Below are 12,351 nucleotides of genomic sequence, written 5' to 3' on the forward strand. Positions count from 1 at the left end.
ATGCCAAGTTTCTGAAGAATAAAAATTTCCTAGCTAGGAGGGATGCCTCCTTCAGTTTTTGTCCTATTAATATCAATAAAAAGCTTCTGCTCCTTCAACAAGTCTTGTACTCAGAAAGAACTGACCCAAGTCTAGGAGAACCACCCACTCAAGTGGGAAGGGCTGAAGCTTCCAAACACAGCCTCAGTTTCCTGTGATGCGTCTTCATCTCAGTGGGCACATGGTCACTGGCCAGGGAACCTGTAGCAGGGTCCAAAGGGCGAAGGAGCAGCAGCCCTCTCGGAACACAGAGGTGACAATGGCTCACAGCCTGCAGACTCAGAGCTCTGTGTGGTAGCCTTCCGCCTTCAGCAACTCACTGGGCTTCATGAAGATGCCTTCCATGGCTTTCCAGTAGTTGTTCTGGCTTGGCTGGGCCATGCCGTGCACCTCTTTTTGCCCACTGATGGGTCGACCATATTGTTCTCCTGTGACAGACAGCAGAACCTCAGTGGAAGAATGCTTGAACCGCACCTCACTGTCCCTCACCCAGTAGGGCCCATTACAGAGCACTGTCCAGTCATCCAGATAATCGCCTTCACCTTCCTCACCAAAAGCACTCACTTCAGGCATGTTATTTCTTTGCTCTGGCAGGTGAGAGGGTCTCAAAGAAACAAAACCCCAGTAGCAGTGAGTTCATGCAAGGCCTAGATCTTGGTTTCTAAGAATACTCTTCTCCAATAAACAGAAGCAGGACTCCGAAGGGAAATAGCTGAATCTAGGACTGGTTTCCAGAAAGAGGTGAGGTGAAGTGGTGACTATGGAGGTTTCGGCCAGTGTTGACGTGTGTCAGCCGGATAGGCTGACCGCATCTGATGGGAGTTCCCCTCTCACACACTGTGGCTGTCTTCCCTCGTATCCTCCAGTAACTATTGCTGTCATCCACAGAGGTTACACCTGTCACCAACTGCTGCCCACTACCTGACCCGTAGCGCACGTCGTGTGAGTGCAGTCGCACGTTGTGGCGCGTATTGAGCAGCTTCACCACAGAACCGCACGTAACGACAGCCAGATTGGACGATCCCACAGCACTCCACAAGCCCCCGAACAACAGCAGCGACACCACAGCCATCCTGGCTGTAGCGCGGAGCCCCTAATCCTCATTCAGTTTTAAACAGTCATTTTTCACCTGCTTCCCTGGTGCCACTAGTGGTAAAGAATCCGCCTGCCAGGAAATGCGGGTTTGATCCCTGGGTCTGGAAGATTCCCTGGAATAGGAAATGGCACCCCACTCCAGTATTCTTGCCTGGAAAATTCCATGGGCAGAGGAGCCTGGTGGGCTATAGTTCACGGGGCCACAAAGAGTCAGACATGACTGAGCAATTGCGCTTAATCCTGCACAGGAATGAGAATGGTCTGCAAGCTGGGATCTGAGGATATTAGCATGAATAAGTTCCTGCACTCAAAATGGTCAGAGAAGTAAGCCCCATGAACTTTTCTGGCAGCTGTAGGGAGCCCAGGTGTTTTGAGGACCCTCTTGCTGTAGTTGTGTCAAATCCTTGATAAAATATACCTGTTAATGTCTTCTTAGGGTCTTGGTAAATAATAGAAATCCTCAAAGGCCAAAAAAATAAAAGTAAAGCAAAGCCATCAGAATCATGAGCTGAAACTATGGGGGAGATCTGGGAACAATAGCATACTAAAGTCTTGGGTTGCCCTCAGACAAAGACTTACATGAAAGCTGAGATCAGAACTAACCCCAGACGCACTGCAGGCAGGGAAGCGGAACCTGGGATTCCCACATAAAACAGAGACAACTGAATGGGGTAGATCCCATGAGGCAGATCTAATGGAGAAGGAAAGACTCCATTAGATTTAGGGCCTCAGGATTTCCAGAGGGAGATCCTCCAAATATGAGCTCCCAATCAAAGATTGGCCAAGAGTTTAAAAATAAAACCTCAAGAACTTTAGATGTTAGAATTATAGGTAATTATAGTAATTATTATATTTTATTATACATATAGACATAGAATGTATATATATATGATAAAGTATGTCTGTGTGATGGACACTACTCTCTAATGGCTTCATCATGTAGGTAGTCACTTAATACTCACACAAACCTGTGAAATTGGTTCTATTCTTATCCCCATTTTATGGATAAGAAAACTAAGCATAATCAGAGTAAGTACCTTGCCTGAGGTTGCATATTGGCAAGTTGAACATAAGCATTCTCATTCCAGAGTTCATGCTACAAACTACCAAAATATTGGGCCATACATATTCTAAGTGGTCAAAAGAGTAACCACCAAAAGAATGGAAATAAAGTTTTTAACTTCAAAACAATAAAAACAAGAAATAGATTAAGGAAAAACAAACTAAATATTAAGCAATCTCAAAAGAAGGATAAGAGCTAAAACTAAAAAAAGTATAGAAAATGGAATAAATAAAATATACAAAGATAGGATAAACTATCAATAATTACAATAAATGTTAAACTCATCAACTAATACATAGAGATAAGCAAAATGGATAAAAATGTAAAATTAAGCTACATGTTGTTTATAAGAGACACACCAGAATGTTAGGTTCAGTTCAGTTCAGTCGCTCAGTCGTGTCCAAATCTTTGCGAATGTTAGGTTACAGACTGTTAAAACCAAGAAGATGAAAAAAAGTACAGAAAGCAAGCACATAACAAAATTTAAGCTGGAGATGCTAAATATTTTTTTTAAATAAGGATTTAGGACAAAAAGGAAAAAAAACACTTAAGGATAAAGAGAGTCACTACACAATCATAAAAGCTTCAATTCACCAGGAAGACATAGTAAGTTAAAACTTGTAAAAGCAGCTGCTGCTGTTTTCCTTCCAGTCCCAGAACCAAATGGCTGCCACACAGAAGGCTTCCAGGAGCGTCTAAGTCACTGTAGGTTTTCTTCATCTTCCATCAGAAAACAGCTTCTAACTCACTTCAGCCTTCCGTCATCTTCTCTTAGATGCAGAGAGATCAAGCCCTGAGCCTTTGGAGTGGGAGCACTGACTCCAAGACCCTAGACTACCAAAGAACTACCCTAGAGAGTATCAGATAGTCAGAACTCACACAAAGGAAACCACTGGAAAACAAGACCTGCATCCCCCTACCACCAGTAGCACCCTGTGCAGGACACCTCATCTAAACAACAAACAAAACAAAAATACAAACCCAATCATCAGCAGACAGGATTACCACCTCACTCAGCCTTGCCCATCAGAGGAAAAACAAACAAAAACTCAGCACAAATCACTAGACCAACCTGTAGGAGGGCAGAAACCAAAAGGAAGAAGGAATTCAACCTTGAAGCCTGGGAAAGGAGACCTCAAACACAATAAGTTTAAAAAAAAATAATGAAAAGGCAGAGAAATACTACACAAATGAAGGAACAAACTAGAAACACAGAAGTCCAAATAAATGAAGAGGAAATAGGCAAAGTACCTGAAAAAGAATTCAGAATAATGATAGTAAAGGTGATCAAAAACCTTGCAAACAAAATGGAGAAAATGCAAGACTCAATTAACAAAGACCTAGAAGAATTAAAGAATAAACATACAGAGGCAAACAACACAATTACTGAAATTAAAAATACTCTAGAAGGAATCAATAGCAGGAAATCGGAAGCAAAAGAATGAATCAGTGAGCTGGAAGATAAAATGGTGAAAATAACTTCTGAAGAGCAGAATAAAGTAAAAAGAATGAAAAGAACTGGAGACAGTCTCAGAGACCTCTGGGACAATATCAAATGCACCAACATTCGAGTTATAGGGGTTCCAGAAGAAGAAGAGAAAAAGAAAGGGTATGAGAAATTTTTTGAAGAGATTATAGTTGAAAATTTCCCCAACATGGAAGAGGAAATAGTCAATTGAGTCCAAGAGACACAAAGAGGTCCATACAGGATAAACCCAAAGGAAAACACACCAGGACACTAATTAAACTAACAAAGACTAAACACAAAGAAAGAATATTAAAAGCAACAAGGGAGAAGCAACAAGTAACATACAAGGGAAACCCCATATGCTTAACAGCTGATCTTTCAGCAGAAACCTGCAGGCCAGAAGGGAATGGCAGAGTATATTTAAAGTACTGAAAGGGAAAAATATACGACCAAGATTACTGTACCTGGCAAGGATCTCATTCAAAATCGATGGAGAAATAAAAAGCTTTTCAACACGCAAAAGTTAAGAGAATTCAGTACCACCAAACCAGCTTTACAACAAATGTTAAAGGGACTTGTATAGTCAAGAAATACAAAAGAAGAAAAAAGATCTACAAAATCAACCCCAAACAATTAAAAAATTGCAATAGGAAAATATATATATCAATAATTTCTTTAAATGTAAATAATTAAATGCTCCAACCAAAGGACACAGACTAGCTGAATGGATACAAAAACAAGACCCATATATATGCTGTCTACATGAAACCCACTTCAGACCTCAAGACACAGATAGACTGAGAGGATGGAAAAATATATTCCATGCAAATGGGAGGCAAAAGAAAGCTGGAGTAGCAATTCTCATATCAGACAAAACAGACCTTAAAATAAAGAAGATCACAAGAGATAAGGAAGGACACTACATAAAGATTAAGGGATCAATCCAAGAGGAAGACATAGCAATTGTAAATATCTATGCACCTAACATAGGAGCACCTAATACATAAGACAAACACTAACCGAAGTAAAAGGAGAAATTGACAGTAACACAATAATAGTAGGAGAATAACACCCCACTCACACCAATGGACAGATCATCAAAACAGAAAATTAATAAGGAAAGACAAGTCTTAAATAATACATTAGATGAGATGGATCTCATTGATATCTGCAGGACTTTCCATCCAAATGCGGAAGAATACACCTTCTTCTCAAGTGCACATGGAACATTCTCCAGGATAGATCACATCTTGGGTCACAAATCAAACCTTAGTAAATTTAAGAAAATCAAAATCATATCAAGCATCTGCTCTGACCGCAATGCTATGAAAGTAGATATCAATTACAAGAAAAAAAACTGTAAGAAACACAAACACATGGAGATTAAACAGCACATTTCTAAACAATCAACAAGTTACTGAAGAAATCAAAAGGGAAATCAAAAAATTTCTAGAAACAAATGACAATGAAAATGTGACAACTCAAAACCTATGGGATGCAGCAAAAGCAGTTCTCAGAGGGAGGTTTACAGCAACTCAATCCTACCTCAACAAACAAGAAAAACATCAAATAAACAGCCTAACTTTACACCTAAAACAACTGGGAAAAGAAGAACAACAACAACAAAAAAAAAAATTAGTAGAAGGAAAGAAATCATAAAGATCCAAGCAGAAATAAATGAAAAAGAAATGAAAGAAACAATAATAAAGATCAATCAAACTAAATGCTGGTTCTTTGAGAAGATAAACAAAATTGACAAGCCTTTAGTCAAACTCATCAAGAAAAAGAGAAGAATCAAATCAACAAAATTAGAAATGAAAAAGATGTTACAACAGACAATGAAGAAATACAAAAGATTATAAGAGACTATTATGAACAACTATATGGCAATAAAATGGATAACCTGGAAGAAATGGACAGATTCTTAGAAAAGTTCAATCTTCCAAGACAGAACCAGAAGAAATAGAAACTATGAACAACTCAATTACAAGCACTGAAATTGAAGCTGTGATCAAAAATCTCCCAAAATACAAAAGCCCAGGACCAGATGGCTTCACAGGAGAATTCTATCAAATATTTAGAGAAGAGCTAATGCCTATCTTTCTAAAACTCTTTCAAAAAACTGCAGAGGAAGGAACACCAAAACTCATTCTACAAGGCCACCAACACCCTAATCCCAAAACCAGACAAAGACAACACTAAAAAAGAAAACCACAGGCCAATGTCACTGATTAACATAGATCCAAAAATCCTCAACAAAATTTTAGTATACAGAATTCAGCAACACATCAAAAAGCTCATACACCATGATCAAGTTGGGTTTATTCCAGGAATGCAAGGATTCTTCAATATATGCAAATCAATCAGTGATACACCATATTAACAAATTGAAAGATAAAAATCATATGATAATCTCAATAGATGCAGAAAAAGCCTTTGACAAAATTCAGCACCCATTTATGATTAAAACTCTTCAAAAAATGGGCATAGAAGGAACCTACCTCAACATATTAAAGGCTATATATGATAAGCCTATGAAAGTGAAAGTGAAAGTGAAGTCGCTCAGTCGTGTCCAACTCTACCCCGTGGACTGTAGCCCATGAAACTCCTCCATCCATGGGATTCTCCAGGCAAGAATACTGGAGTGAGTTGCCATTTCCTTCTCCAGGGGACCTTCCCAACCCAGGGATCGAACCCAGGTCTCCCGCATTGCAGGCAGACGCTTTAACCTCTGAGCCACCAGGGATAGCAAACATTATTCTCAATGGTAAAAATCTGAAAGCACTCCCCCTAAGATCAGGAACAAGACAAGGGTGTCCACTTTCCCCACTATTATTCAACATAGTTCTAGAAGCCCTAGCTACAGGATTCAGAGAAGAAAAAGAAATAAAAGGAATCCAGATTGGAGAAAAAGAAGTAAAGCTCTCACTGTCTGCAGATGGCATGATACTGTACATAGAAAACCCTAAAGATAATATCAGAAAATTACTAATGCTAATCAGTGAATTTAGCAAAGTTGCAGGATACAAAATCAATACACAGAAATCACTTGCAATTCTATATACTAACAACAAAAAATCAGAAAGAGAAATTAAGGAGTCAATCCCATTCACCATTGCAACAAAAAGAATTAAATACCTAGGAATAAACTTACCTAAGGAGACAAAAGGACACAGAAAATTAGAAGACACTAATGAAAGAAATCAAAGATGACATAAACAGATGGAGAGATATTCCATGTTCTTGGGTAGAAAGAATCAATATTGTGAAAATGACTGTGCTACCAAATGCAGTCTACAGATTCAGTGTGATCCCTATCAAACTGCCAATGGCATTTTTTACAGAACTAGAACAAAAAATTTCACAATTCATATGGAAACACAAAAGACCCTGAATAGCCAAAGCAGTCTTGAGAAAGCAGAATGGATCTGGAGGAATCAAGCGTCCCGACTTCAGATTATACTACAAAGCTACAGTCATCAAGACAGTATGATACTGGCACAAAAACAGAAATATAGCCCAATGGAACAAGAGAGAAAGCCTGGAAATAAACCCATGCACCTATGTGAACCTTATTTTTGACAAAGGAGGGGAGAATCTACAATGGGGCAAAGACAGCCTCTTCAATAAATGGTGCTGGGAAAACTCAACAGCTACATGTTAAAGAATAAAATTAGAGCACTTCCTAACACCATACACAAAGATAAACTCAAAATGGATTGACGACCTAAACATAAGACCAGAAACTATAAAGCTCTTAGAAGAAAGCATAGGCAGAATACTCGATGACATAAATCAAAGCAAGATCCTCTATGACACACCTCCTAGAGTAACAGAAAGAAAAACAAAAGTAAAAAAGTGGGACCTGATTAAACTTAAAAGCTTTTGCACAGCAATGGAAACTATTAGCAAGGTGAAAAGACAACCCTCGGAATAGGAGAAAATAATAGCAAATGAAACAACTGACAAAGGATTCATTTCCAAAATATACAAGCAGCTCATACAACTCAATGCCAGAAAAACAAACAACCCAATCAAAAAGTGGGGAAAAGACCTAAACAGACATTTCTCCAAAGAAGACACACAGATGGCTAACAAACACGTGAAAAGATGCTCAATATTGCTCATTATTAGAGAAATGCAAATCGAAACTACAATGAGATATCACCCCTCACTGGTCAGAATGGCCATCATCAAAAATGCTACAAACAATAAATGCTGGAAAGCATGTGGAGAAAAGGGAACATTCTTGCCCTATTGGTGGGAATGTAAACTGATACAGCCACTATGAAAGACAGTGTGGAGATTCTTTAAAAATTAGTAATAAAACCACCTCATAATCCAGCAATCCCACTCTTAGGCATATACCCTGAGGAAACCAGAATTGAAAAAGACTCATGTATCTCATGTTTCATTGTAGTAATATTTACATTAGCTAGAACATGGACGCAATCTAGATGCCCATTGACAGATGAATGGATAAAGAAGTTGTGGTACATATACACAATGGAATATTACTCAGCCATAAAAAAGAACACATTTGAGTCAGTTCTGATGAGGTGGATGAACCTAGAACCTATTATACAGAGTGAAGTGAGTCAGAAAGAGAAAGAGAAATACTGTATTCTAACACATATATACAGAATCTAGAAAAATGGTACTGAAGAATTTATTCACAGTGCAGCAATGAAGAAACAGACATAGAGAACAGATTTATGGAGCTGGGAAAAGGGAAGGAGAGAGTGAGATGTATGGAAAGAGTAACACGGAAACTTACATTACCATATGTAAAATAGATAGCCAACAGGAATTTGTTGTATGGCTCAGAAAACTCAAACAGGGGATCTATATCAATCTAGAGGGGTGGGATGGGGTAGGGGATGGGAGGGAGGTTCAAAAAGAAGGGGATATATGTATACCTATGGTTGGTTCATGCTGAGGTTTGACAGAAAACAACAAAATTCTATAAAGCAATTATCCTTCAATAAAAAAATAAATTAAAAAGAAAAATTTGCAAACAAAGAGAAGAAAAAAGAAATGAAAAAATGCCATCTCTTTGTCACCACAGGAATTAGCTATCACACCAAGTCTTTATTTGGAAATTGTATCTAGAGAGAAAAAAGTGAGCATTGTTCTGTTTTGCCATAAAAATCTACTTGCACTTAACAAGATGAGTCAAGGTGGTGAGGGAAAGCTCTTCTTTAAAGAAAAAATATAGCAAATTGATATAGATGAATGATAGAAAATCATTTTTTGCATTGTCAATGAAATAATTGATTCAGGCAAGTATCATCAACAGATGCTAAAACCATTAAATGAAAGGTTGAAAGAGAACAGGATATTTGCATAAAGCCCAAGTATAACCCTCAGAGATTCCTTGCTAATCTCAAGAGTAAAACCTAGTTTTAAAATCAAGAGGGGACTTCCCTGGTGGTCCATAATTAAGACTCCATGCTCCCAATGCAGGGGGCACAGGTTCAATTCCTGGTCAGGTAACAAAGATCCCACAAGCCACATGGTACAGCCAAAAATTAATTAATAAAATATAAATTGGCAAAAAATAAAAATGAGAAAATTCTGAACAGAAAAATATTTCAAATTTAAAAGCTAAAATATAATCAAAGAGTCAGACTGTCATCATCTACTCACTAACAGTGAAACAACCAGATATTATATGCCTCCCAACATGAAGATAACATATACCTCATGTTTTGTCACCTAAAGGTAACTTATCAAATATGCTTAAGTCAAACCTTTACCTCTAATTTCCAGTTTGTAGGAAATATACAAATTAGAGGAATAAGTTAAAAGACACCCTTGGGACCTAATAGACAAATCCAGAAGGTGGGACATTCTAAAGACCAAGAGACCTGGTCAGGGAACTAAGATCCCACATACTACAATTAAGCCCATGGGCTGCAACTACTGATCCCATGCACCACAGCGAAGACCCAGCACAGCCAATATAAACGGTAAAAAAAATATAATAATAATAATTTTTAAAATAAAAAAGACTTAAGAGAGTAACAGCCAAATAGAAGGTGTGGACCTCGATTGGATCCTCCCTGCATGCGTGCTCAGTCGTGTCCGACTCTCTGTCACCCCGTGTAGCCCGCCAGGCTCCTCTGTCCATGGGGTTCTCCAGGCAAGAATACTGGAGTGGGTTGCCATGCCCTCCTCCAGGGGATCTTCCCGACCCAGGATCAAACCCGCGTTTCCTGTGTCTTGTCTCCTGCACTGGCAGGTGGATGCTTCACCATTGAGCCACCTGGGAATCCCAAAAGACATCTGAGCTAAGGGCTAACTGGGGAAATATGAATACCATCCAGATATAGGATGATAACAAGGAATTGTTAATTTCATTATAATATTCTACTTTAAAATATCTTTAATTTTTAGAATCATACAGAAGTGTCTGGGACACAATGTTGTAATTCACTTTTTTAAAAAAGTTGAAACAAGATAGAAAAGTGTCAACAAGTGTGGAATCTAGGTGATGGATATTTATTATTCTTCTTGCTTTTCTGTATATCTGAATTTTTTCTCAGTAAATAGATTAAAAAAAAAACATATAAACACAGTTTTATATCCATCTCAAAACTGAAAGAACTTCAAGGAGATACTGATAAATCCACCATCATAAAGCAAAGTTGAAGCATACTTCTCTCAATGATTATTAGGTCAAACAGGTAAAATATTAGTGAAGTATAGATGCTTAAGGCTTCGCAGGTGACTCAGTAGTCGAGAATCTGCCTGCCAATGCGGGAGGTGCAAGAGACATGGGTTCAATCCCTGGGTCGGGAAGATCCCTAGAGTAGAAATGGCAACCTGCTCCAGTATTCTTGCCTGGGAAATCCCATGAACAGAGGAACCTGACAGGCTACAGTCCATGGGGTTGCAAAAAGTCAGACACCACTGAGTGCATGCACGCACACACATAGATGTGTAAACAATATACTTAGCATACTTGATTAATACACATGTGTAGGACCTTGCCATCAATGCTTAGAAAATAAACACCTTCTCAAGCACATTTGTTAAAAAAAAAAAAATTAACTCCATACTGGTTCATAGTTTCAACCTGTTTCAAAGGCAGTATGGGTACCCACCACATCCATCAATTTCTACTCAGCCTTGTCTGCATCCCCCGTCCTCTCACCACTTGGATGAAGTCACTGGCCTGGCTTCCTGCCCCAGCTCTGGTTCCTTTCATTCCCTTGGTTCTAAAGCCCTTTCAACTGTCACCGCCTCTTCTCATAGCACCACATTGGTCTCCACCTCCCCTGGAGCCCCGGATGGTCTGTGGCTTGAAGGGTCTTCATCATAACCACCAGTACTCGGCACCAGCAGACTATACCCACAAGGCTCTGCTTCCCCAGGGCTGTCTGGAAAGACTGGGTAAAATATGGAAGGTATTGTCTATGGGATAAATGTTTAATAATGGAAAACAGGAGACAGGAAGGAGCCAGAAGATAAATTAGTCTACCTTCTTCCCCCAATGAAACTATTCAGAGAAGCCCTAGTTCTCCAGAGACAGTCCTGTGATTCAGCAACCAGCAGCATGTTGCTGATAGAGCTGTGTCAGCTCAGGGTTGCATCACCTTGTGTTTCCTTTCTCTCTTTACCTGCCACTGTGTCCTTTCCCCCTAAATCCTGCTTCCCTGAGACTGAACCCCGTAAAAAAGTGTTAAAATTAACTTTAATTTATACAACTTAAGTTTTCTAAGAAACCTGGTCTAACAAGCTGATGAAACTCTCTGATTGCAACCCCATTAAGTTATAAGACAACAGCAAGCAGTAATTTTTAAATATAAAATGGATGTGATGTTTAACAGCACTTCTAAATAATTCATAGGTCAAAGCAGAAATTACAAGAAAAAAATTTACTTAGAATGATAATGAAAGATACAGAATATATGTAAAGATGTATACAGACACAAGCACATATACATAGATTGCTTTAGAGTGACATTCAGCAGCTAACCTGAAAGTCCTTGTGCTCAGACTGACCTGGGTTTGTTTGGAGATGGACCAGTCTTTGCACTTGACTCTCGGAGTATAAGTGGTTCCACTAGAAGAGGGGAGAGGAATCAAGAGAGAAACAACAGGAGGCTATAAAGTGACTAGCACTGAGACTCACAAAGGTGACCCTCACCATCTCTGGAAGGGAGGGTGTGGTGGGGGGGCGGTGGAGAGAAGAGCCATGTCCTCTTCCCACTAGGAAGGATGGGAACTGAACCCCAGAAAGAGGAGCCTGGCTCCGTGGTGCTCTCAGCTTCTGTCCAAGGCCACCTACACTAGAAAGTCCCCACCTAAAAGCAAGTTGTTACAGAGACCATGATAGAGCTGAGTGTGAACGTGGGTCAGGAACTAAAAAAGGCAGAGGGAGAGTGAGAGGCAGCCCAGCCCCTTAGGGGAACTCAGGGGAGAATTTAAGGATGGAGTGGGAAACAACATAATACAAGTGTGTACAAAAGCCATGAGACAGTGACATCTGAAATAGAGCTGGAGACCATAGGCTGTACCCACCCCAGGAGGAGAGCGTGGCTAGAGGGAACAGCAAGCACAAAGGGAGCGGTGAGAAGAAGCCCTGTGTGTAGAGAACAGAATGAGTAGGGACGGAATGGAAAGTAGAAAAGAGAGACGTGGATGGCACCATAGTGAAGAAAAAAGGATTTTAGAGGCA

General features: G+C 39.4%; 1 protein-coding gene across 1 annotated transcript; it reads right to left on the reverse strand.

Moving 5' to 3' along the window:
- Nucleotides 1-296: 296 nt before the first annotated feature.
- On the reverse strand, nucleotides 297-1,135 carry LOC120876311 (stromal cell-derived factor 2-like). Its single transcript, XM_040258092.1, has 2 exons — nucleotides 765-1,135; nucleotides 297-619 (listed from the first exon to the last, which is right to left on the reverse strand). The coding sequence occupies exons 1-2, from the start codon at nucleotides 1,109-1,111 to the stop codon at nucleotides 319-321; spliced, it is 648 nt and encodes a 215-aa protein (XP_040114026.1). The 5' UTR covers nucleotides 1,112-1,135; the 3' UTR covers nucleotides 297-318.
- Between the last annotated feature and the right edge of the window lie 11,216 nt (nucleotides 1,136-12,351).

The sequence above is a fragment of the Oryx dammah genome, unplaced genomic scaffold (genome assembly GCF_014754425.2).
Source record: "Oryx dammah isolate SB20612 unplaced genomic scaffold, SCBI_Odam_1.1 HiC_scaffold_17, whole genome shotgun sequence".
Lineage (NCBI taxonomy): Eukaryota > Metazoa > Chordata > Mammalia > Artiodactyla > Bovidae > Oryx > Oryx dammah.